The sequence below is a fragment of the Ochotona curzoniae genome, unplaced genomic scaffold (genome assembly GCF_017591425.1).
Source record: "Ochotona curzoniae isolate NIBS_2020 unplaced genomic scaffold, NIBS_Ocur_1.0 scaffold_2453, whole genome shotgun sequence".
NCBI classification, from domain to species: Eukaryota; Metazoa; Chordata; class Mammalia; order Lagomorpha; family Ochotonidae; genus Ochotona; species Ochotona curzoniae.
In genome coordinates, this window is record NW_024467094.1 from 17,853,364 (window position 1) to 17,879,763 (window position 26,400).

At 50.6% G+C, this 26,400-nt stretch overlaps 1 protein-coding gene across 4 annotated transcripts; it reads left to right on the plus strand.

Moving 5' to 3' along the window:
* The first annotated feature begins 717 nt into the window (after window positions 1-717).
* LIG3 (DNA ligase 3) lies at window positions 718-24,970 on the plus strand. Of its 4 annotated transcripts, none has more exons than XM_041000666.1 (20): window positions 718-822; window positions 2,201-2,751; window positions 6,838-6,981; window positions 12,540-12,740; window positions 13,104-13,255; window positions 13,970-14,136; window positions 14,262-14,339; window positions 14,742-14,910; window positions 16,031-16,186; window positions 17,882-18,013; window positions 18,341-18,420; window positions 19,905-19,992; window positions 20,249-20,326; window positions 20,513-20,636; window positions 21,211-21,353; window positions 21,661-21,735; window positions 22,088-22,234; window positions 22,644-22,827; window positions 23,148-23,269; window positions 24,226-24,970. In XM_041000666.1, the coding sequence occupies exons 2-20, from the start codon at window positions 2,205-2,207 to the stop codon at window positions 24,460-24,462; spliced, it is 3,024 nt and encodes a 1,007-aa protein (XP_040856600.1). In that variant the 5' UTR covers window positions 718-822; window positions 2,201-2,204; the 3' UTR covers window positions 24,463-24,970. The 4 variants fall into 4 exon arrangements, with proteins under 4 accessions (XP_040856600.1, XP_040856596.1, XP_040856599.1 ...); XM_041000662.1 differs by having other exon boundaries at window positions 730-822; window positions 2,198-2,751; XM_041000663.1 differs by lacking the exon at window positions 718-822 and adding an exon at window positions 7,674-7,676 and having other exon boundaries at window positions 1,027-2,751.
* Window positions 24,971-26,400: the final 1,430 nt, after the last annotated feature.

Sequence of the window (26,400 nt, forward strand, 5' to 3'; positions counted from 1 at the left end):
CCTGTGGCCTGGGAAAGCAGTCGAGGACGGCCCAAAGCCTTGGGACCCTGCACCCGCATGGGAGACCTGGAGGAAGCTCCTGGGTTTGGATCAGCTCAGTTCTGGCCTTTGCAGCCACTTAGGGAGTGAACCAACGAACTGAAGGTCTTTGTTTCTCCTCTCCGTAAATCTTTCCTGCATTTCCCATAAAAAAATAAATCTTAAAAAGGAGAGAGAGAGAGAGAAAAAAAGGATATCCAGCTGCTATCCGTTTATTGAGCCTGGGTAAAGCCACCAGTGCTACAAAAGAAGAACCGAAGTCTTCCTCACGGAGCTCACAGTTCAGAAGGGTCTGCACCTGCCAGGGCCGTCCCAGTTGTAATCCGGCGGCCTGCGCTCCAGAACCCGCCTTACTGCCCTTTCACTTCCTTCACCCACTACCCCTTTTCAACTCAAAAGACGTGCAGGCACCCTGCGACACCTCAGCAGGAAACACGGACCAACGGGCCATCTTTGCCTTCCCCAAGCTCACCATAAACCAGTTTCTCAACCAACGTTTTTAAAAGACTAGATAACCCGCTAGCAGCAGGAAGGCAAACCTGGCGCTCCGGGGCCCGAAGCCACCTGGGCCCCATCAGGCCCCGGAACCGAGCGCCGCGCACGTGGCCGCGAGGGGGCGGAGATCGCTGGAGCGCGCGGACCGCGGCCTGTGTGCGCCTGCGCACCGCCTCCGGCCTGAGGACCCGGATTTAAAGAGACAGGCCCTCCAACCGTCGCGGGGAGCTCGCGGCCTGCAGGCGCCCGGTCCGAGGCCTGCGGCGGGCGCCGGAGCCGGGGAGGCAGGTGAGGGGCGGCGCGGCGCCGGGTGGGCAGGGGCCGGGGCCCGAGCTCGGCGCGGCCCTGGGGGCCAGCCCGCGGCTCCTCCCCCGCCCGCCCGCCCGCCGAGCCTGGGGGCACACCCTCCGTGACGTGGCGGGGAGACTCGCGGCTCCCGGGACACCCACCGCCCTTGACGGGGCCGCTCCGGGGGAGGACCCGTCCTCCTCCGAGGCCTGCGGGAGCGGCCATGGCGCGCTGCAGGGCCGAGCTGGGCAGGCCGTGTCGCCCCCCGACCTGCGGCCCGCGGGAGCCGCGCTCACTCGCGACCCCAGCCCACTTCCCCCCGGCGCCGCGGCGGCCGTTGGGAGCGGGAGACCCGCGGTGTCCTCGTCGCCCTGGGGGTTTCGGGGGCCGCGGAGGAAGCCGTGTAAGGGGAGGGGGGCGACCCAGCCGGCACTGAGCTCCTGAGCCTCCTCACCCCCATCCTGTCCCCGACTTTGGGGTGTCTGGGGAGTCAGGAAGCTCTCATCTTTGTATAGGTTGGCAAGGGTTTCAGAACCCGCCGCCGCCGGCAGCCCGTCCTGGGCTTCTCCCCAGCCTGCCCAGCAGGTAGCAGTGAGGGGTGAGCGGGTCTCCCCGGAGCTGGTCTAGAGTGGAAAGCAGCTGTGCTTTTACAGCCACCGTCGGGGAGGGTGCAGAGGGGGTTGCTGTTTGCCTTGGGATCGGTCTGTCAGTGTCCCCCCCAACCCCCCATTGCTGGATTCGGAGCAAGTTCACCGACCAAGGAGTTCTCCCTGTGTGAGAGGCGGCTCTGTGCTGACGGCTCCTGCCCTGCCGTGTAGTGCTGTGATTGGCCACATTTTACAGCTGAGAAACGGAGGCAAAGCATAAATAACGCACCAACTCAATGCAGCTATTAAAGTGGCTGAGCTAGGATTTGAACTCTGGACAGGCAGCTTCCAGGCTCTGCTTCCTTGCCTTTCAGGGTAGAGCTATAATTAAAGCTTCTGAGGGTGGTGCGTATGTGCTACTTAACAGGAAAAATGTTTTAAATGTAGTGTGTTTTCCTTAGTAACTAGAAAAACTTCAGGCTCTGGTAATATTTAAAGGGCATCATCCGTTATTGTCACGATTTGCTGATGGCTTGGAAAAGAAAACTTGCAGGTTGTTTGAATTCTCTTGGTTGTGACTCACTAAATATGCGAGTGTACATTAGATAATTGAACACCCCTTGGGAACTGGATTTTCCTGAATTAGAGCTCTTTCTTCTGTAGGCAGTACATCTGTAGTACTTGGGAAAGTGTTTGATCAGTCAGCACGGCTTGTGTGAGAGCCTGGCAGTGGACAGATCGGCAGGATGGTCGCCCATTTCTCTCTCTCTTTTTTGGTCTTTTCCTAGCAGCTGCATGACTTTGGCTCTCAAGATCCTCTTCCCACAAAGGCTCCGTGCCCTTGTCCGCGAAGAGCTGTGCCTGTTCCGAGACCAACGCCACCGGCCCCACATCAGACAGTTCAGCTGCTGGTTGGAAGCAGGTCTTCATGGGCACCGCCTCCTCCAGGGAAGCAGGCCTGTTCTGTCCTTTGGGGGAGGCCCTCTAAGACCACGTGCCACCTGCCTGGTTTTCCCGTCTGGGTCGCATGTGGGACTGTGCAGTGGCCCCTGGGAGATGGCTGAGCAACGGTTCTGCGTGGACTACGCCAAGCGTGGCACAGCTGGCTGCAAAAAATGCAAGGAAAAGATCGTGAAGGGCGTTTGCCGAATTGGCAAAGTGGTCCCCAATCCCTTCTCAGAATCCGGAGGGGAGATGAAAGAGTGGTACCACATTAAATGCATGTTTGAGAAGCTGGAGCGCGCCCGGGCCACGACCAAAAAAATCGAGGACCTCACAGAGCTGGAAGGCTGGGAAGAGCTGGAAGACAACGAGAAGGAGCAGATAGCCCAGCACATCGCAGGTAGGATGAGAACGGGGCTGAGGAGAGGAATGAGAACGTTAGGGTAGAGGCCAGTTTTTTTTGTTTTGATTTGTATTTTAGCTTTATCTTACTTTATTTTTTATTGGAAGGGTAGGTATACAGAGAGGAGATACAGACAGGTTCACTCCCCACTGGCTGCAGTGGCCAGAGCTGAGCCGATGCAAAGCCAGGAGCACGGAGCTTCTTCCAGGTCTCCCACACCGGTGCAGGGTCCCAAGGCTTTGGGCTGTCCTTGACTACTTTCCCAGGCCACAAGCAGGGAGCTGGATGGGAAGTGGAGCAGCTGGGGTATGAACCAGTGCCCATATGAGATCCTGGCAAGTGCAAGGCAAGGACTTTAGCCACTAGGCTACTGCGGCAGGCCCCAGGCATTTTTTTTTTTCCAGACTTATTTATCTGAAAAGCAGAATTGGAAGGAAATCGGAGGGACATAGAGATCTTCCATCCATTGGTTCACTCCCCAAATGATGGTAAGAGATAGGACTGGGCCAGGCTAAAGCCAGGAGCCTAGAACTCCATCAGGATCATCCGCGCAGGAGCTGGGGTCCAGCTCTCTGGGCCAGCCAATGCCACCCTCCCAGGTGCGGCAGCAGGAGCTGACTGGAAGCAGAGCGGCTGGGGCTGTTACAGGCCATCAGCCTAACTCAGTCTGTCACAATGCTAAGCCCCGGCCCAGACTTTCACTTTTTTTCTTTTTATTTGAAAATAGTTTCACCCTCACAGCGGTTTTAAGAATAATTGAAAGTAATGATTGATTATGAAGAATAGCCCAATTCTTATAGCTTATTAGTCCTATTCCTGTAGCTTGGCAACATTGCACTCTGGTTTGTCTCCATGTACTGGTGTACTGTCCTTCCCCACACCGAGACACACCTTGTTCTGAGTCACGTGGGAGTACACCGCATGCACCTTCTAAGGACTCGGGGTGCTTACTTGGGCAATAATAGTATTCTCTCACCTAACCGTAACACAGCTGTCAATTTCAGTAAATCTATCCTTGATAAAATGCTTTATTCCATGCCATTTAATCTAGTGAGTGAATAATATTTAATAACTTTTAAAAAAGATTTACTTATTTTTATTGGAAAGGCAAGTTATATAGCAAGACCTTCCACGCACTAGTTCACTTTCCAGATGGCCACAACAGCTGGAGCTGGGCTGAGCCAAAGCCAGGAACCAGGAGCTTCCTCCAGGTCTTACGCGCAGGTGCAGGGTCCCAAGGCTTCAGGCCATCCTTGACTGCTTTCCCAGGCCACAAGCAGGGAGAGCAGGGAGCTGGATGGGAAGTGGAGCTGCCGGGATTAGAACCAGCACTCAGATGGGATTCCGGCGCATTCAAGGTGAGGACTGTAGTCACTAGGCCACCACGCCGGGCCCTTAAATCTTTTTTAAAAAAATTAAGTAGCATGATGGCTTTTCCCTGGTTAAGGATACTTGTGCCACCAGCCTTCAGGTTGAGGAATAAAACATGACAGCTCCCAGCCTTACTCAGGATCCACCTGCACTCTTGCCCCTTCTGAATGAATGTGCTTTCTCTGACTTCTGTTCAAGACTGTGTAGCATCAGGCTGTGCTTTGTTAATTACAGTGGATGAATTCACAGCTTGTGCTTCAGTTGAACAGTTAGGCCCAGCTATGGACAATGCTGCTATGAGCACACTGCTTGATTTTGGTGAATATAGCTGTGTCTTCCTGTTGAGTCCAAACCCAGGAGTAAAATTGCTGGGTGGGTTTTGGTTGAATGAAGTTTTTTTCCAAAGTCTGTTCACCAGTCTACACTCTGACCAGCACATGAGCATGCTGATTGCCCCCTCCAAAATCTGACCAGATATTATTAGTATTTTTAAAGCATTATTCTCATATTTATTGTATGTTTGTAAAAATTATTTTTGTTTGAAAAGCAGAGGTAAAGAGATACCATTTAGGACGCATACATGTGGTATGAGCATGCCTGCGGTCAGTTCTGTCTCAGCTCCCGTCCAGCTTCCTGCTAACGAGCAGCCTGGGAGCAGCAGAGATGGCCCAAGTACTTGGGTGACCCGGATGGAGTTGCTGGTTCTCGGCTTTGAGCTGACCTAGCATTTATAGGCATTTGAGGAACTAATCAGAGGATGGGCAGTCTCTTTCTCTTACCTTTCTGTGTTACTATTTCAGAGATTTTTAAAATCTCATTCTGGATATAAGTCCTTTTTCAAATAATGTGTTATAAGTATTTTCTTTCTTTTTTTTAATCTATATTTCATTTTATTGCAAAGGCACATCTACAGAGAGGAGGAGACACAGAAAGATCTTTCATCCACTGATTTTCTCCCCAGGTGGCCACAATGGCTGGAGCTGAGCCGATCTGAAGCTAGGAGCCAGGAGCTTCCTCTGGGTCTCCCATACAGGTGCAGAGTCCCAAGGCTTTGGGCCGTCCTCCACTGCCCACCCAAACCACAAGTAGGGAGCTGGATGGGAAGTAGAGCAACATGAACCAGCGCTCACATGGGATCCTGGCACATTGCACATTCAAGGCATTGATTTAGCCACTAGGCTAGCACACTGGGCCCTGTGTTATAAATATTTTCTTGGCATCTGTCAAAAGGCTTCAAAAGTTCATTACAGTATGGGGTTAAAAAATAAAAGTTAAAATATTTCAGAAAATTTTATTTGAAAGGTGGGGTGGCAGATTCTTTGTTTACTGGTTCACTTCCATTTTAAATGACCACAGCAGCTGGGGCTGAGTTAGGCTCAACCCAGCACCCTGGCGCTTCAGCTGGTCTCCACATGCATTATGGGAACTCAGATATGCATAAGCTCAGAGCTGGATCAGAAGCAGTGTAGCCAGAACGGAAGCTGCTATCCAGTATGGGGTGTGGGCATCCTAAGCCACAGCTTAACTCACTGTGTCTCACAATACCTGCCCCACCAATGGAAATTTTATTGCTCGCATTTTAAGCTCATCTGGTTGAAGGTTGAAGACACAAGCATTGGTAGCAGCTGCTGAGTCCACCCCTGAAGAACTCAGGGGTCCCGACATTATTAGCTAAAGGAAAATGACTGCCCTTTAAAGATTTTTTTTTTAATAAGTAAGGAGAAAAATAGAAGGGGCCACAGCGGACCTATAAGGTCATTGCCTGATGATTCCCATTAGTACTCACTCAGATTTGATCTTGTTTGATCATGTTGGAGAACTTTGGTGAAGCCTCCTCAGGCGTTTTTGTCTCCAAGCATTGGTCATGTGGCTGGTATTAGTGGTTTAAGCCTGCAGCAACCACATCCCCTATAGGCATAGGTTTGAATCCCAGCTGCTGTACTTTGCCAGGGCCCATCCAGCTCCTGCTGATGTGCTTGGGAGAGAAGCAACAGAGGATGGTCCATGTGCAACGAGGATGGAGTACAGGCTTCTGACTCCGCCTGGCCAGGCCCTGGCTGTGCAGGCATCTGGGGTCTCTGTTCTTCCCTTTCTAACTGCCTTTCAAATAAATTTAAAAATCTTTAAACATAAAGTTGTAATTTTTGATTTTCCCCAAATCCTGCTGATTCTGAAGATTACTGTGTGTGAGGTAAGAAGAGAGAACGTTGAGAATTCACTCCTTTAAACAAAAAGGAAAAGATTTATTTGAATGAGTTCGAGGCAAAGACAGTGAGTGATGTTCTCTTGGCTGCCTGACTCAAGTGCCAGCAACAAAGCCGGGAGCTTCTTGCAGGTCTCCCATGTGGGTGCAAGGGCCCAGGTTTGTGGACCATTTTCCGGTGCTTTCCCAGGCCATTAGCAAGGAGCCACATGGGAAGTGAAGCAGCCAGGACATGAACTGGCACCCATTTGGGATACACATCACAGACAGCAGCTTTACCTGCTGCACCATAGCACAGACCCCAATGCTCTTAATGTAGATAAGTGGTAACAGGTTGGGTGGGCCTTTTTGTCCCCAGACACCTTGCCTCCCTTCCATGCAGTGCCTGCTGTATTCACAGCCTGGCCAGGTGTGCTACAGCAGCACTTAGCTAGCAAGGATGAGTTGGTACATTGGGCGTTGGCTGAGAAATCTCTCACGAAGATATTTTGCCTTTTGGGTTTCTGCAGATCTGTCTTCCAAGGCAACAGGCACACCAAAGAAGAAAGCTGTTGTCCAGGCTACGTTGACATCCACTGGCCAGGTGTCGTCCCCTGTCAAAGGCACCTCTTTTGCAACCAACACCAATCCCCGGAAATTTTCTGGCTTTTCAGGTAAGTTAAACTAGCGATACTGTAGTTGTTATGGTGTAATGGCCTTTGATTTGGGGATCTTGCTTACTGACAGTTCTGTGCTATCTGGTCTTCAGTAATTGGCTCCTGTGTCAGAATAGATAGGAATGACTGATTCTCAGCATCCCACTTGTATGGCATTCTTTGGTATACTTTACCCTCATAACAAAAAAAAAAAATGTTTGCTGTATCAGACTCTTTGCCCTAGAGGTAGGCCCAACTCGGTGGTTAAAACATCATCGGAATAAAAAAAATTAAAACAAAACAAAAAAACCCAAACAACATTGGAGTGCCTAAGCTTGAAGCCAGCTCCAGTTGGATTTCAGCTTCTTGCTCATAGCACTCTGGCAGCCTGCAGGTGACAGCCAAGGACTTTGGTCCCTGCTATCCACATGGGAGACCTGGATTAGGTTTCAGGTTCCTTGTTCCTTCTGACCCAGCCGTGGCTGTTTGGACATCTGTGGAGTGAGCCAACAAATGAAAGATCTCTCTCTGCCTCTGCCTTTCTGATAAATAAGAACAAAACTTAGATGTGTTTGTTTTAAGAACTTGTGCCCTTGAAGTCATTTCCTGGGCCAGGCTGAAATTTTGTTTTAGAAGTTTTCTTTATTTATATGTCTACTTAGTTAATATATGGCAGAATAAGAGAGAGACAGAGAAAGATGATACAACAGCCGGTCCTGGGCCAGGCTGAAGCCAGAACTCAGTCTCTGTAGGTGTGTGGCAGGGACTCAGAGACTTGAACCATCTCCTCCTGCTGGCCTGCCAAGGTACACATTAGAACGGGCCAGAATTATAAGCCAGGCCAGGACCGAAACCTGGGCGCTCCAGTGTTGAGGTGCGGGGTGAGGATGTGAAGATATCCCAAGGGAGGTCATCTGGTTGAGCCAAGTGTTCTCCCCTATTCTTTTCTTGAAGATTTATTTATTTTATTGGAAAATCAGATTTATGGAGAGAAGGAGAGACAACAGAAAGATCTTCCATCCGCTGGCTCATTCCCCAACTGGCTGCAATGACTGTTGTTGAGCTGATCCCAAGCCAGGAGCCCAGAGCCTCTTCCGTATCTCCCATGTGGGTGCAGGGTCCCAAGGCTTTGGGCTGTTCTCAGTTGCTTTCCCAGGCCACAAGGAGGGAGCTGGATGGGAAGTGGAGCTATCGGGATTAGAACTGGTGCGCGTCTGAGATCCTGGCACATGGAAGACGAGGACTTTAGCTGCTAGGCTTCTGCACCTGGCCCTACTCTTATCTTCTTGTCAGAATAGATAACAGGAACAGTTACGTTTTTTTCCTATGGATGCAAACATTTATACATATACATATATGTTTTATGTATATAGAAATATATAAAAAAGAATGCTGATACAAGACCCAGCTACTCTGTTTCTAGACCGGCTTCCTGCTGATGTGTCTGTGAAGGCAGCATATTGTGGCCCAAAAGTTTTGAGCCCCTGCCACCTATGTGAGAGACTTGTGTGAAGTTCCTGGCTTTGACTTCAGCCTGGCCCGGCCCTGGCTCTTGAAGCTGTTTGAGAAGTGAACCTGTAGATGGAAGTCTTTCAGATAAATAACTGAATCTTTTAAAAAAAAAATTTAAAAGATCGGGCCTGGCGGCATGGCCTAGTGGCTAAAGTCCTCACCTTGAACGTGCCAGGGTCCCATATGGGCGCCGGTTCTAATCCCGGTAGCTCTACTTCCCATCCAGCTCCCTGCTTGTGACCTGGGAAAGCACTCGAGGACGGCCCAAAGCCTTGGGACCCTGCACCTGTGTGAGAGACCTGGAAGAGGCTCCTGGCTCTGGATCGGCACAGCACCAGCTGTTGCTGTCACTTGGGGAGTGAATCATTGGACAGAAGATCTTCCTCTCTGTCTCTCCTCCTCTCTGTATATCTGACTTTGTAGTAAAAATAAGTAAATCTTAAAAAAAATTTAAAAGCTAAGGATAATTTTGCTGATCTTATGTCACAGGAAGCAGTGGGCTAGGGAATTGATTTGTTCTTCAGTTAACCCTTGGTCTTGTCTGAGCCCCATTTTATGCATGGGAAGTTGAAATTCAGGTTTATTGTGGAGTCAGTATTTTGACTGAAATCTGTTTGACATAAGTATTCTTCTTTTGCCTTATATTCTGCTGCTTTTATTGTCTAAGGCAATTAAGTTTGACTCCATTGACAAAAATTGTAAGCTGAACTGCTTGGAAGGGATTGAAAGAGGCTTTCGGGATGTTGCGGTACAGCAGTTAAGCTTCTGCCTGCAACAATGGCATTCCATATAAGCACCACTTTGAGTTCTGGCTGTTCAGCTTCTAATCCAGCCCCCTGCTAATGCACCTGGGAAAGCAGCAGTGTTTGTGCCTGTCATCCACGTGTGAGACCTGGATGAAGGCCTATGACTGGGCTGGGCCATTGCCAGTTTGGGGGAGTAAATCAGTGGATGGAAGCTCTCAGCCATGCTTCATCTGTTTCCCTCTCTGTAATGTGTCTCACACAAATAAGTAAATCTTTGAAAAGGGGACGGGATGGGCAGTGTTTATGTAAGTGAAAGAGGGTTATTTAAGCTCTGGGCACATCTTCTGTCCTGACTCCAAGGATATGTGTGTGAATCAGAAGTGGCAATACTTGTCTGGTATACCCCAATGTTCTTGTGAGGACCACAGGAGATAGCATTGTGGAAATCTAGTACTTGACTCTAGATCTTTATTCAAAAATTCTGAGGTTGCTTGGTTCTTGGTCTGATGATCCAAGAGAGAGATGCTGAGGCCGTGGTGAGGATGATAGCAGGTTCTGGAAGGGACCTGCTTGGGGATGTGTGGGGAATTTCTGAGGAGCTGAGAGGGGGTTTTGGTTCTTGCAGCCTGAATGAACACTGCTGCGTTGGAAGTTTTGTTCTCTGAAATCCTGTTTAGGTTGCAGGTCAGAAATGAGGAATATGTATAATTTATGAAATTAGACAAGAAGCTAGCAGTGGCAGCCAGCTTACTATTGGCTCCATTACAAGCTGGCAGAATGAAATTTACTTTCTTTGTGGTCACCACAAGGTGAGCAATGATCACCAAAGAGTTGTATGTAATTATTTGTAGGGGATTGTTGGCTGTGTTGCAGGATGGGCAAGTTGAAATTACCCCAGTGGAATCTGACTTTGGTTGTGGTATCTTGTCCCAGCCCTGCCATTGCACAAGTGTGTGGTCCTGGAAGTCCTCTCGGTCAGGGTTCCCCATCAGTGAGCGAGCATCGCAGCAGATATCACTAAGGACTCTTGAGTTCTGGCAATAATGATTTCACATCCTTTGATTTTTTTACCTCTTCTCTCATCCCAGCCTTCCTGGAGTGGGCTTTACCTTGTTCTGAGTCCTTGTTGATCATGCTCAGCCCCAGACAGCATTTGTGCTGTGAAGGGCTCTCCTACAGAGCCCCCCGTCAGTCTGGTGTTCTGCTTCTGGTTGAAGGGTCTTCACCATGGCTAATTCTGTGGGACAGGCATTTGCCCTAGTTGTTAGGATGCCGGGATCTCAGTGCCTGGATTTGATAACCAGTTCTGGCTCCTGCCCATGGAGACCCTGGGAGGCAGCTCAAGTGCTTGTGATCCTGCTACCCCCAGGGAAGACCTCGCTGAGTTTTGGTTCTTTCCTCTAGGGCCCAGGGCCAGTGCAGCCAGAGAAGGACTGGACCAGTGGGTGGAGCACACTCTTGCACACACTCATGCATTTTCATGTCTCTCAAATAAATACAAATTAAAAAATAAAAAACAAAACAGGGCCTGGCACGGTAGCTTAGCGACTAAAGTCCTCGCATTGCACGTGCCAGAATCCCATATAGGCGCCAGTTCTAATCCCGGTAGCCCCGCTTCCCATCCAGCTCCCTGCTTGTGGCCTGGGAAAGCAGTTGAGCATGGCCCAAAGCTTTGGGACCCTGTACCCGCGTGGGAGACCTGAAAGAAGCTCCTGGCTTTGGCTTGGCTCAGCTCCACCATTACTGCCACCTGGGGAGTGAATTATCAGACGGAAGATCTTCCTCTCTCTATCTCCACCTCTCTGTATATTTGCCTTTCCAATAAAAATAAAATAAATCATAAAACAAAACAGAACAGGGCCAGCCAGCATTATTACACAAAGGGTTAGGTTCTGCCTGTGTACCAGCATCCCAGGTGAGCTTTTTCAAGTCTCAGTTGCTCCACTTCTAATCCAGTTTCCTGGTAATGCACTTGGGAAGGAAGCAGAAGATGGCCCAGAGCTTGGGCCCTGTACCCACATGGAAGACCTGGCTGAAGCTCCTAGCTTCTGGCATTGGCCTGGCCCAGTCCTGGCTTACATAGCCACTGGGGGAGTGAGCCAGTGGATGGAAGATCGCTGTGTCTCTGTCTCTCTGTAACTCCTCTTTTAAAATGAAAAATTGAGGGATTTGAGTATGTGTATTAGAACTAGCACTTGATACCTCCTACTTTTGTAGAAGTATATGTATGTGTAATTTTTAAATATAAGTATATAATTGTCTTTTTTTTTTTTAAGATTTATTTTTATTACAAAGTCAGATATACAGAGAGGAGGAGAGACAGAGAGGAAGATCTTCTGTCCGATGATTCACTCCCCAAGTGATCACAGCAGCTGGTGCTGTGCCGATCCAGAGCCAGGAGCCAGGAACTTCCTCCCCGTCTCCCACATGGGTGCATGATCCCAAGGCTTTGGGCCATCCTCGAGTGCTTTCCCAGGTCACAAGCAGGGAGCTGGATGGGAAGTAGAGCTACCGGGATTAGAACCAGCGCCCATATGGGACCCTGGTGCGTTCAAGACAAGGGACTTTAGCCACTAGGCCACACTGCCGGGCCCTATAATTGTCTTTTCCACTCCTTTTGCTAAGTGATACTTCATATGTGTTTAAGCTAATAATGGGCCTCGTAGTCTTTTGATGAATAATGAATATGTACAAAAAAATGGAAAAAAGTAAAAAATGAAAAAGCTCTGTGTAACTGTCTTGCAAATAAAAAATTTTTTCAAGATTTATTTATTTTTACTGGCAGATACGATTTACAGAGAAGGAGAGACAGAGAGAAAGATCTTCTATCTGCTGGTTCAACCCCCAAATGACCACAGTAGCCAGAGCTGAGCTGATCTGAAGCAGGAGCCTGGAGCTTCTTCCTAGTTTCTCACTCAGGTGCAGAGTTACAGAGAGAAGAAAAGGTTTTCCAACTGTTGGTTCACTCTCCAAGTAGCCACAGTGGCCAGAGCTGGGCCAGTCTGGACCCAGGAGATTCTTCCTGGTCTCCCATTTGGACACAGGGTCAAGGACTTGGGGTATCCTCCACTGCTTTCCCAGGCGCATTAACAGGATGCTGGATCCAAAATAGAGCAGCTGGGACTTTCTTGCCCATAGGGGATGGCAGCTACACTGCACCACTGTGCTGGCTCCCTTGACCTCCATTTCTTTACCTGTGATGGTGCCTGCCCCCAGGCTTTTAAAGGTAAGTGAAGCTGCATAGAAAGCACTAGCAAAACACCTGCTCCTTCTCAGAATGACCAGAGGAATGATGCCTGCTGTTTCTCTGTCCAACAGCTAAACCCAACAGTTCTGGGCCTCAAAGCTCCTCCAGCCCTTCCCTTAAGGCAAGTCTCTCCTCAAGCAAATGTGACCCCAAGCACAAGGATTGTCTGCTGAGGGAGTTTCGGAAGTTGTGTGCCACAGTCGCTGAAAACCCCAGCTACAATTCCAAGACCCAGATCATCCAGGACTTTCTGCGGAAAGGCTCGACAGGAGGTGGGCCCTGAGTATCCTGAATTGGTTGAAGTTTACAGGAGCCTACGGGGCTAGGCATGCAGCCTTCCAGCTCTTCCTCTCATTTGTGTAACATTTGTGTCGCTGAGTCTGTAGTGTGCTTAACACAGGAGGCCTGAAGTGTAGGTCATGGCTCTGTCCAGTGGGAGATCAGCCCTGGGCTAAAGGGAAGGCCGGCCCGTGAGCTACCGAACGCTGCCTCTCATTGTCATAGTGATAGGCACAGGGAGGCGTGGGAACAAGGGCAGCAGTACCTAGATTTCCTTTGGTCTCTATTTCCTGAGGTTTATGCATTTATTCATTGAAGCTGCATTTCTCAAGAAGGATTCTTTTTTTGGTCTCCAGGTGGTTTCCATGGTGACACGTATCTGACAGTGAAGCTCCTGCTGCCGGGTGTCATTAAGAGTGTTTACAACTTAAACGATAAGCAGATTGTGAAGCTCTTCAGCCGCATTTTTAACTGTAACCCGGATGATATGGCACGGGACCTAGAGCAGGTCAGAGGAAGGGAGAGTAGACTCCATTCTAGGGGGCTCTGCCAGCCAGGCACCTGCAGCCCCTTTGCTCTGGGTGGGGCATTTTCTGTTTCAGGAAGTGGAACAAGCTTCCATTCGGAGAGGATTGATTATGAGGCCACAGCTGTTCAGTTCAGGAGTTTCCAAAGATTGAAACTCTACCCCCTCTGAACATTCCCTCCCCGACCTGGGAGTCTCACTCTGGACTTTATTGCTTGCTTTTCTTCCCTTAGAACTTGGGTCCTGCCATTCAGCTTTGGTTAGTTGGTGATACCAGCTGGCACCATAGAAAGTTTCCAACCAAGTGCCACGTTATGTGATAACCATTGCTGTCTCAGCTCAAATTCTTAAACAGGAACCAAATTGGTACCACTCTGGATTTGTTCCTGCATCTTCTCTTAGCCAAAGCAGATGGATGGGCAGGTCATGCGCAGATTACTGTGCCCTTCCTGGGAACTGTGGTTGGGATATAGTCTCAGAAGTAAGGTAAAATGAGGGGACTTCAAAAGGTTAGTGGAAAAGTGAAATTACCAGACAGTTCAGCTTTCCATGAACTTTCTGGAGCTCCCGTGTACGTGGAGTTGTGGACAGGCATTATGATTGCAATCTTGTAGTTCCTCTTTCGCCCTGAGGTCTTGGGGGATATGCCTGGCCACCCTGGGGTTGTAGCAGTGGCATTTTGGTTTTTGGAGACAGGGTGACGTGTCAGAGACGATCAGAGTCTTCTTTGAGCAGAGCAAGTCTTTCCCCCCAGCTTCCAAGAGCCTCCTTACCATCCAGGAAGTGGATGAATTCCTCTTGCGACTCTCCAAGCTCACCAAAGAGGATGAGCAACAACAGGCCCTCCAGGACATCGCCTCCAGGTGGGAGGTTGCCCCAACGAGCCACACCTAATGGGGATGGGCTCAGGAGGCTGCAGTCATGGCGAGGAGTGGTTTGGGCACCCAGAGCACTCCAAAGATGAGTTGACTGTGCTTCGTCCCTGTAGGTGTACAGCCAATGACCTGAAGTGCATCATCAGGTTGATCAAACATGACCTGAAAATGAACGCAGGTGCCAAGCATGTGTAAGTACCAGCTCCTCCAGCAGCTTGAGCCTTTGTTCTCAGCTGGGGTTAGAACTTTGGAATCTTGAACTGGGTTCGAATCCTCATTCCATTTTGTTCCTGCAGACTAATGACCCTAACTCTGCCTTCATTTTCTTAGATGTAAAGCAGAGCAAGCAGTTCCTTCCTCACAGCATTGTAAGAATTGAGTATGGAATATACTAATGTAGTTTGCCCATCCCAGGCCCCTCCTTTGTTGAGCTAGCATTCACATGGGTCCTCAAACAACTGAACTTTTCTCTTCCTGTGGAAGTGTTTGGACAAAAAAGCACAACCCCTTCCCTCTAGGTTGGGACCTCTTGCAACCAGAACTGTCTGGTCAAAGGCATGGTTTTGTTTTCTTGCCCCTGTCTCCACTTACAGGTTAGATGCTCTTGACCCCAATGCCTACGAAGCCTTCAAAGCCTCACGCAACCTGCAGGACGTAGTGGAGCGGGTCCTGCACAACGAGCAGGAGGTGGAGAAGGAGCCAGGCCGCAAACGGGCTCTGAGCGTGCAGGCCTCGCTGATGACGCCTGTGCAGCCCATGCTGGTGAGCAACACTGCCCTGCCCCTGCCGCCCACACCCCTTGCTCCGAGACCCGCCTGGCTTGTCTGCAGAAGTTGGGGGAAGAAGAGTGCAGGTGCAAGGGAACATTTCTTGCTGGGACATGAAGGCGAAGGGGAAGACAGGTGATCTTGTGGGAAGAACTGACTCCAGTCCCAGCTAGGCCGCCACCAAGTTATGGACTGTTAGATGAGCTGTGTAGCTTCCTTGGTCTTCAGGTTTCTTGTGTGAAGGGCATTTATGAAACTGTCTTAACATTACAGTAAAGCTGTCCAGTGTAAGGCTCTGTGTTTGGGGCAGGGAAGTGTTCTCTGTCTGCATTGAGATTATGGGATAGCTGGCACCTGAATTAGATTAGTGAGATCCCCCTACCGAGAACCATTGCAAGAATTCTTTCTGGAGCCAGCTCTGTGGCCTGATGGTTGAAGCACTAGCCTGGACCCTATAGCTCAGTGGTTAACCACACGGGCCTGGAAGTTGGCCTTCATTCAGATATCACTCCTGCTGCTTAGTAGCAGTAGTAAGAACTTTTAGTTCTTAACCTCTTTGACATTGAGTTTTTCTTCCATAAAATGAAAACAGTATTTGTCATTTAAGGTACCACATCACGTGAGAAGTGAGATATGTATGTGACCTGGGCAGTGTACCCCGGGGCAGCTACTGCTGCTTCACACAGCTGCCGTCCTGTATCCGAATGCCTCAGCCCAGGGCTTCCTGACCGCTGCTCCTCACCACTTCCTTTCACCTTCCCTCTGCTTCCCTCTCGGGGCGGGGGTAACTGACGGCTCTAATAACAAGCCAGAGGCTATCAAGATCCTAAATTGTTGAGAAAATTATTTAGGCCAGTTGCTGTGGAATTTTGTTCTATAATGAATGACATTCAGATTTCTTAAAATGCAAACTCCATGTCGACTCTGGGGAGGATTTTATATTCCAAATACAGCATGGCTCAGCCACTTAGGCTCCCGTCAGCTCAGCCACCTGCCTGAGTGGATGCTGGGGCACTTGGGTCCAGGATCCGAAGAGCCAAACCCAGTGCTCTTTGGCTGAGCTTGCTGAGCAGCCCCTTGTGGAAGGTTTTGAGCCCTTGCTCTCCCTGCCCAAGGCTGAGGCCTGCAAGTCCATTGAGTACGCGATGAAGAAGTGCCCCAATGGCATGTTCTCCGAGATCAAGTATGACGGCGAGCGGGTGCAGGTGCATAAGAATGGTGACCACTTCAGCTACTTCAGCCGCAGTCTGAAGCCCGTCCTGCCTCACAAGGTATTGGTACTGTCCTCTGCCAGAACTCCTTTCCTCCTGCCTTTGAGAGTCTCAGGGCGAGTTTGAAACATTCCAGCTCTGGCCCATGGTAGGGTTTGTTCATTGAGTGGATTCATCTTTGGAGCTGAGCTGTTCAGGGTGGAGCACCGGAGCCCAGGCTTGAGTTTGTCTGGAGAGCTCACTTGCCTTTGGAGGCATTGGAACAGTGAGCCCAGCTGGTGAAGGGTTGTGCCTGTCTTGCCTTTCCAAGTCCTGTGTACTGTCCTTGGGCTAGATTGAAGATAGTGTATCAGGAGCTGTCACTGATTTGTTAAACAGGTACTTATCAGATGCTTATGTGCTGTATAACTAGTGGGCATGTAGCACTGGAGAAAATGGGCAGGAGCTGAACCCTCATGAAGTGTGTTCTAATAGAAGCACATACTGTGGAGAACAGGGAGCTTGGAGTGGTGCCCTGCCGGTGGTGGTAGTGGAGGAATGGGAGTCTCCTTGCTTCACCCTTCCCAGCTCAGCTTCTGAGTGGATCGAATTCCTGACTGTGCTGTCCCCTTCTCTCCCAGCTGCAGGTCAGTCCTTCAGACTCCTTGGGGTGGGCAGGAGGAACCATGTGGTCCAGGCACTTCCTTCCAGGCAGCTGTTCAGACCTACACCTGGGGTGCTAGGCAGTGGCCTCCAAGGGGACTTCATTGTCCAAGGGACACTGCAGCTGTTCAGGAGCCTCTCTGGGGAGCTTGGTGTTCCACAGGCGCCTCCCACACCCCTTTGTAAGGAAGTTGATGGAGCCCAACTTTGTTGAATTTATGCTTTCCTCCTGTCCCTTACCGAGATGCACATTGCTTGTATGTATTGGCTTGTTACAGGCTGGGCTGGGCAGCTCTTTCTGGCAGTGACAGCCTGCCTGCTCTGCCCAGGTCTGAAATCAAGACTATACCCTACTGCTGTTAACTTGGCAGGCACTGCCTGGGTTTCCCTGGGTGGGACTGCTCCTGTCTGAAGCTGTCAGAAATTAGGGCTGTGCCTTTGTCAGGAAAAATCCAGTTCCAGATTGTCTCTCTCTTTTTGAAAGATTTTTATTGGAAAAGCAGATTTACAGAGAAGGAGAGATGGAAGATGTTCATCTGCTGGTTCACTCCCCAAGTGGCTGCAGTGGCTGGAGCTGAGCTGATCGGGAGCAGAAGCCACGAGCTTCTTCGTGGTCTCCCACGCGGTGTAGGGTCGTAAAGCTGTCCCTTACTCATTCTTGAGATGCTGTGTATTTGGAGTTCCCACTCACAGATCCTGTTCTGTTCATGGGGTGTTCATTTCTTTTGTTCTTCCAGTTTGTGCTCCCTGTCCCATTTCTCGGCCTGAGATCTGCCCTTCTTCTGCAATGAGCACTCATCTCTGCCTGCCCCTCCTCCCTCATCCCTCTCTGTGCATACTCCCAGTCCTTTAGGGTTTTTCTGCAAAACCCTGCCTGCTTTCCAACCCATACACTGACTCCACATGGGCTCGCCTTTTCCTAAGTCTGGACAGGACTCAGTGACTTGTCCCCTTGTCTAGGTGCCTGGCAAGGTCCAGCCAAATGTTGCACATCAGCTGGGCTCCACTGTGTTGTTGTGTATTCCTTTGGGCCCTGGACTTTCCTCTCCGGCTTGGCTCTGGTCTCTATTACTGCCTGTCCATCCCTCACCAGGAGTGCTGTTCCGTTTGCAGGTGGCCCACTTTAAGGACTACATCCCAAAGGCCTTTCCTGGGGGCCACAGCATGATACTAGACTCGGAGGTGCTCCTGATTGACAACAATACAGGAAAACCACTGCCCTTTGGGACTCTGGGAGTGCACAAGGTATTGGCTCAGGACCCTATGTGTAGACTATGTGTGTGCACGTGGGCGTGCTGTCACTCTGAAAAGGGAATAGGTCACTTTGGGTGGAGTTTAGTGTTGGTTTTTGAACTATTTCTGAATTTAGCCTTGCACTTAGATTCTTTTTATTGGAAAGGACCTAACTCACAGCTGGGCTGGTTCCCACTGAGCACCATAGAGACCCTGGGGTAGAGCACAAGTCAGGCTTTTTCTGTGGTCCCTCAGAGGACCACACGAGGGAACTGGTATACTCCAGTTTTCTTGCCCCAACTTCTGTCAGTCACATGCCTACCTCATTTCTGTTTACAGAAAGCCGCCTTCCAAGATGCTAATGTCTGCCTATTTGTGTTTGACTGTATCTACTTCAATGATGTCAGTTTGATGGATCGGTGAGTTGGCCAGCTGCTTTGAATTGTGAACTGTTGGACACTATCTTCAGCTCCAAGCGGGGTGTGAAAGCTTCAGAGCCAAGGTAGCAGTTAACACGGTCAGCTCCTGACTCCATGTAAGGAAGAACCACTATGGCCACGCCATCCCGTCTGGAAGCTAGAGTCACACAGCAAACCCAACCACCCAAAGAAGTTTTCTTTTTTTAAGAGATTATTTTATTTATTTGAAACGCAGCGTGATAGAGAATGAGTGGGAAGGAGGAGTATCTTCCACCTGCTGGTTCCCTCTCCAGATAATGCAACAACCAGGCCAAAGCCAGCAGCCTTAACTCCATCTAGGTCTCCCGGGCAGGACAGAGGCCCAAGCTGTTGTGTCATTTTCCACTGCTTTACCAGGCAAGCTAAGAGAGGTTCCATCAACAACACAGCCAGGACTCAAAGCAGCCACTCTGATGTGAAGCGCCTGCTTTGCATGCTGCAGTTTAACCCACTGCATCGTAGTGCCAGCCCCAAGGAAAAGTTTCCTTATGGCCAGAATGGTCTGTTGCAGAGATCAAGTGAGAGCACAGCAGAGTTTATCTTCAGGAATACTCATGAGGTGTGAGGCAGATGATTTCAGAAGTTTTGATGCCTGACAACAGGAAATTCTCAGAGGCAGTCATGGATGGGAACACTTTGGAGAGAACTGGCAGTTCTGACTTAGCTTCTTCCACATATGTGGGCCTGGATGCTATCCCCTGGCCTCCCACCCCCAGAGCTCCTGCAGCCTCCACGTTCCCGATTGGGAAATGAAGCCAAGAGAACTGGTGGTGTGGGCCCTGGGGTTTCAGTCCTGCAGTCTGACTCGAGGCCCAGCCAGCTTTGGGGGGGAACAAGGAACCAGGGAGAAAAATTCAGAATTGAAGTCATTTTTTAAGTAGGATGAAAAATTGTACAATCTGAGCTAGAGTCCAGTTCTTCCTAGGCTTGATAAAGCAGCCACGGGAACTACAGTCAGTTCAGAGTTGTCTACCTGCAGTCAAGTGAAGCCTCTGCAACTTTTTAAAACATATTTATTATAAAGAGTATGAGTTATAAAGGGAAGGGGGAGGAGTGTGGAGAGATCTTCTATCCAATGATCCACTCCCTAAGTGATTGCATTGCCTTGACTGAACCAGGCTGGAGCCAGCAGCTTTATCTAGGTCTTTAACATGGCTGCAGGGGTGCAGGGACTTCGGCCATTTTCCACTGCTTTTCCAGGCATGTTAGCAAGGAGCTGGATCAGAAGTAGAGCAGCCAGGACTTGAACCAGCATGCCAGCATCGCAGGTGGCTGTTTAATATGCTGCTTAATGTTTCTCTGCACCATCTCAGCCATTCACTGTAGGCCTCTCACAGAGCTTTCCTATATGGCAGGCCTCCTGTGAAGCAGTTTAGTCATCATGCCCCTTCCCTCTGAACTCCTGACAGTCGAGTTCTCATCTCAGCTCTCTTGTCCCCCCTTAGACCTCTGTGTGAGCGTCGGAAGTTTCTTCATGACAACATGGTTGAAATTCCCAACAGGATCATGTTCTCAGAAATGAAACAAGTCACAGTAAGTAAAGGGCTTTCCCTAGGCAGAGTCCTAGTGGTCTGAAAGCAAGACAGAGGAGGGCTAGGGTCAAGTGGGAGAGGGAGCACCTTCTCTCGGGGCTGCTGGCCTAGCATCCCCCCGGGAGGGCGGGGCATGAGAGAGGCCATGCCCTGGAGCCGCAGCTGCTGGGATTCCAGTGTGTACTGTACTGAGAGGCAAAAGCAACCACTACTCCTCACTCCCATGCTGCCCTCACCTCTCTCCATCTGTTCCCCAGAAAGCTTCAGACCTGGCCGACATGATCAACCGAGTGATCCGGGAGGGCTTGGAAGGGCTGGTGCTGAAGGATGTGAAGGTGAGGTGGTGGCAGCCTTTACCAGAAGCCCTTGTCCTGAACCCTTCCATCCCTGGCCAGGAGCTGGAGCAGCAGCCAAGGGCTGGTTGGGGTGCTGAGCAGGGGACAGCTGGGGGACACAAATGATGTGGGATAATGTACCCTTGGGGACTGCTCTAGCTTGCGGTCACTCTTGCCTCTCCTCAGGGTACATACGAGCCTGGGAAGCGGCACTGGCTGAAAGTGAAGAAGGACTATCTGAATGAGGGTGCCATGGCTGACACGGCTGACCTCGTCGTCCTGGGGGCCTTCTATGGGCAGGGAAGCAAAGGTCAGCTGGGGTGGTACTTGCTTTTAAAAAGCCTCTATTTGACCTTCAGACTGGCGTAAACTGGCTTGATCTGCCAGCGCAGCCAGTCAGGACCCGAAAGTGCTAGGATCTGAGGCCCCACCTGGCCCGAGTCTCCTTCAGTGAGGATGGCTGAGACTTGGGCAGAGAGAGATGGGCAAGAACACCCTGTGTTAGTATGGCATAAGGAAGCTCACCCCAACAGTGGCTTCAAGACCTGACAGCTTTCTTCCAAGGAAAAGCCGTCCTGCCATAAGAGGAAGCTGGGTCTGAGGTGGTGGCACTTCAGGCTGTGCACCAGGTATTGTTCCACTGCCCAGAGCCCCACAAACTGGGTTTGATTATCCCAAGTTATGAAGGTGACATAGGAGCTCTCACAGTTGTGGCAGTTCATAGAGGTTACAGGGATACAGCTTGAGAGAGGCAGAGCCAAGAGGTAAATTTGGGAACTCGATGCCCTTGGACTCCAGTCCTGGGCCCGTTCCTCACTGCCAGGCTCGCGGAGCTGGCCGACATGGTTCCTTCCCATCCACACTCAGCCGTTCTCCCCTCCCAGGTGGCATGATGTCAATCTTCCTCATGGGCTGCTATGATCCCGGCAGCCAGAAGTGGTGCACAGTCACTAAGTGTGCAGGAGGCCATGATGATGCGACTCTTGCCCGCCTGCAGAAAGAACTGGATATGGTAAAGATAAGCAAGGTAAAGATGGAACCTGGCTGATCCTGCTGTCACTACAGAGGCAGGGCTGTACCTGTCTTCTCTCCCCTGCGAAAGGAAAGCTGCTTGGCTGCAGGGGCAGGGTGGGCCTAACACCCATGAGTGCCTCCCTCGTGGGAACTGGCCTGTGAGCCTCCTGGGCCGCACACCTCTGGACAGGGACAGTCACAGGGGCTGAGGGTGAGCCTTGCTAACGACATCCGTCTTCCCACAATCCCATTACCAAGAGAAGCACTGAAACCTCATTCCAGCTTGGCAGCAGCCCAGAACAGCATCTCTTCTCCTCCAGGATCCCAGCAAAATACCCAGCTGGCTGAAGATCAACAAGATCTACTACCCTGATTTCATTGTCCCAGACCCAAAGGTATCGTCCTGCTCCCAGAAATAACTTGCAGTTCCTCAGGGGCTCCAGAGCACCACCTTGGTGGCACTCAGTTCACCTAGACTATCTGGGGCCTAGATAGTTCAGCCAGTGGCAGGCAAAGGGAGGACCAGTCACTCGCAAGGATTCTTCCTCAACAGAGGGAGGAATACCTAGCCACCACTTCTCAGTGTGTTCTCAAAGCAAGGGAAGCAGATCCAGAGGAGGCAGGACTCCTCAAAGCCCAGTATCCCAGCCGTCAGGCTTGGTTGGTTTCAATGCTCTGTTACCTCTGGCTGCTTGGGAAAGGATCTCTTCCTAACTAGCGCTTGCCCATCTGCCTTAATCCTGACAGAAAGCTGCGGTGTGGGAGATCACAGGGGCTGAATTCTCCAAGTCTGAAGCTCACACAGCTGATGGGATCTCCATCAGATTCCCTCGCTGCACACGAATCCGCGATGATAAGGACTGGAAATCTGCCACGAACCTCCTTCAACTCAAGGTGCCAGCACTTGGACCCCATGAGTGCCCGCACCTCACTGTCCCAGCCTTGGGGCCTCGGGCATCAGGGCTGTTCACCTGTCCTCTTGTCTTCTCCTTTCCTTTTTGCAGTGTAATAGACTGGGGAGACAGAGAGGGACACCCAGCCAGCCCAGGTCAGGTCAGAAATAGCAGATGAGGCTTTCTGCTGGCTCCAAGTAGAGAGCCTGGCATTGTTCACAGGGTTCCTGCTATGTCCATGGGAACAGGGGCACAGACAACAGCGGTTGGCATCCTGCGCACCCCAGGTTACAGGCTATATATAAGAACCAGGGTATCTGAACCAGGGAATCTGTGCCTAACACAGGCCGCTGCTCATAACACCTAAGGCTGGTGTCTAGAGGAGGGAATGTGGTTCTCTCCCACCCCAGGAGCTGTATCAGTTGTCCAAGGAGAAAGCCGACTTCACCGTAGTGGCTGGAGATGAAGGGCATTCCACTACAGGGGGCAGTAATGGCGAGAATGGTGACACCTCAGGGCCTGCTGTGTCCCGCAAACCCTCTACCAGTGCCAAGAAGACTGGAGGGAAGCAGAGTGATGCCAACAGCAAAGGTGGTAAGGATGGGGGGATGGTGCTGTGGGGGGCAGAGGCCCAGGTGAGATCAGGTGGTGATCTCGGTCCACTGAAGCTGAGTGACCTTGATGGCATTCCTGGTGTTATCGAGCCATGTTCTGCCAGACTCTACTCAGTAAACTTAGACACCACGCTGGGGAAACCAATCTGGGCAGGGGATGAGCCACTGTAAACTCAAGGGCTTAGCTGGTTATTCTTTCCCCTTCTCTACTCCGCAGAGGAAGGTTCTGGCCCTTCCTTTGGCTGCCTGGAGACCAGCAGTCCTCACCCTAGAACTTCTTATCCTAAACTCTGTTTACAGGTAACATGACGGCCACAAAGCATTCTCCTGTGAAAACGGCAGAGAAGCCAGCCAGGAAGTCTTCCCCAGTGAAAGTAGGACAGAAGCGGAAAGCTCCTGAGGAGACCCCATGCCAAGCGAAGGTGAGGCTAGTATAGAAACCAGTGGGGACAAGGAGTTTTGTGCTCCCAGCCCTCTGCCCATCAACTTTGCAGAAACCTGGGCTGACACCCTTGCCCTCCTGCATCTGCTACCTGGAGATGTGGTGCTGCGGCTCCACCCTGTGCCCTCTTGTTGCGTTGCAGAGGCAGAGGCGGCCGGCCAAACGGCAGAGAGGAAGCAGAGCTGTGCGAGCAGGCAGCAGATAGAGCCCACAGAGGCCCACCCAGCTGCTGGTCCCATGTTACCTCTGACATTAAAGGGGAGGAAGCCCAGTCTGGTCATGGAAGCCTAGTGGTGTGTGAGTTTGTGATCAGGGCGGGAGCAGGTCCAGCCAGCCAGGAGCCCAGAGATACTGGGTCACTTGGGTGACTTGTCCAAGCGAAGGAACCTTTTCCCATACACAGTTGTCAGGCTTTGGTTTGGCATTATCTGTTGAGCACCTACTGAAGCCAGAAACTAGTGCCAGCTCAGCCCCCACCTTCCTGCCTCCATCCAAAGGAAGCATGTTGTCTGATAAGTCAGGGCCAGAACCCAAACTGGTAGAAACAGTTCCTGTCCCTCCCCTGCTAAAGCCCTGCCTTGGGGTCCATGCATGGTAATGAATGGGGTTCCTGGACTCCCTCTTTCCCCTGGTCATTAGTGACAGAGTGGCTGCTTGATCTTTGCGGGACATCAGCACGTCTGGGCACTGAGCTTATGAAAGCCACTGGCTGACCTTTGGAGACAAGACTCCACTCCATGTGTTTCCCAGGCAGGGAGGAAAGACCTGTCAGTCCTGTGTGAGGATGAGGGGAAGTGATGCCGGTGCCTTTTCTCTTGAAAACTGCCTAAGCTCTGAGCTCGCTCCATGTCCTGGTGTTCTCACCTCTCTCCACTGCCCTGAACATGTCTGGTGAAGCCCATGCGCACCCCTCCCCTGACCCCTCTGCCTTTGCAGGTGCTGTTGCTGGACATCTTCACTGGGGTGCGGCTCTACCTGCCTCCCTCCACGCCAGACTTCAGCCGTCTCAGACGCTACTTTGTGGCATTCAACGGAGACTTGGTACAAGAATTTGACATAGCTTCAGCCACACACGTGTTGGATAGCAGGGACAAGAATGCTGAGGCCCAGCTTGTCTCCCCAGAGTGGATTTGGGCGTGTATCCGGAAACGGAGACTGGTACCTCCCTGCTAGGGCTGTGCTCAGGCACAAGGCAGGGAGACAGAGGAACAGAGAAGGGGATGGGCTTTCTTCTGCAAGTAGTGTGTCTTCCAAAACCCACCAACAGACTATTCGTGGTCATTGCTGAACCAAGAATTAGCTGCTGTGGGTACCTCAGGCGCAGTCAGCTTCTCTGGCTGGCTTCAGTAGATCTTTCAGATCTGGGTGCTGGCTTTGTCATCTTTTTGTTTTCTTTAAAAAGATGCTTAGTTATTTTTTATAAATAAAATACTCTGCAGAATTACTGTCCCCATCCCCTGTAACATTCCTAGCCATTAAGGAGTGACGGCAAGGTACGGAAGCTCTGTCCACCAGTCTCCTTGCCTCCTGTTTTACTTCCAGGCTCATTTTAAAGTTCTGTTTCAAAGACTGCCCTCAGAAATGCTGCTACTGATTTGGCAAAACTTGTATTCAGCCTGGCCTGTTTGTTTGTTTGTTTTTGCCAGGAACAAGCCCTCATTTTAAAGAAAACAAAATGAAATTTGATGACTTTATTCTTTGTGTTCCATTATAAGGTCCCACTGTGAGAAGGGACAGGACTAAGAGCAGATAGAAAAATGAGGCCTGTATGTACAAAGGGGAGGTTACTAAGGCCACCACAGAGAAGGGTACACAGGAAGACTGCTGAAACCAAGGCTGCTTTTTAAAACTAAAATCCTCACTCCTCTCAGGAACAGGTCTGTATCATCTGCCTACACAGAGGGGCTCCTGTGCCACCTGTGGCTGATTGATCGGAAGACGATTTAGCATAAACAGTGTGCTTTTCGCTACAACATGATACAGCCTTGAAAATACCCTGTGACCACTGCACTGGCTGGGTTGGCCACAGATGATTGCTGAGCGCATGATATATGCTGGTGCAACTGCCGAAGTGCAGGCATACAACACAGGGTTACTCTAGGTGGCTCAGATACAGCCTATGTAGCCCTTGGTGCACTCTGTAAAATGCTGGGGACTGAGGAGTAAATACAATCTGTTTTTAAATAGGCACCGTTCAGTATAGCTTTGGTATTGGATGTAAGACGTTCTTTTTATTCCATCCTCTGTGGAAACAAAAAAACTGTTCCTTTGAGCACTGACCTACATAGATTCCCAGCCAAGGCCACAGAATAGGGCTCTCTTGCCATCTGCCTGGGTGCCAACAGAGGAAGCTTAATGGCACAGGGACTCTGCCAGTCCCAGACCATCACCTCAGTCCTGAGCTCAGCCCTCTGCTTGGTCCCTTGCTGCCTGGGAGAGCCAGTTCACTGTCAACAGTGTTGCTGGTGTGTTTCCTGCCTGTCTGATGCATGCCTGCCTTTGCTGCCCAGACTGGACTGCACTTTTGTAGTCTCATGTATTTCCTCAGCAGCAACATCTTAACCACCCCAGCTGCCCTCCTTTGAGCCTTTCCATCAGTGCTGCTAGGTGCTTAACAGGTCAGCCACCCAGAGCACTGAGGGTGATATCCTTTCCTCTTCCTCAGGGGCAGGGTGCAAAGGCCTCAGGCATAGGCTCACTCAGTGAGACCTGAGTCCCACTCCTAACACAGCTGTATCCAAAAGCTACCATGTCTCTCCCAAGCAGCCTGAACTGAACATATTAGTTGTCCTCAGACTCCTTTCTACCCAGATTTTTAGACTCACCTCTACTAGATGTGACTGGTACCACCTGCCATTTGGTCTTCCTACCAGCTCCCACTTGCCAGGCTGTCACATGGCCTCTCCCACATACTGCTTACTGAGATCTTGGGCAAGTAAGTCAGCCAGAATAAGTAAGTACCTCTTGACCAAGTCTACATAGCTAAGCATCTCCAAAGGCAGTACATCTTCTCCAGAACATGCGCACGTATGCACAGCCTGGAATTGCCCGATATATCATTCTTTTGTCAATCTCGGTCAGCAGACTTCCTGGCATCACCCCCACACCAGA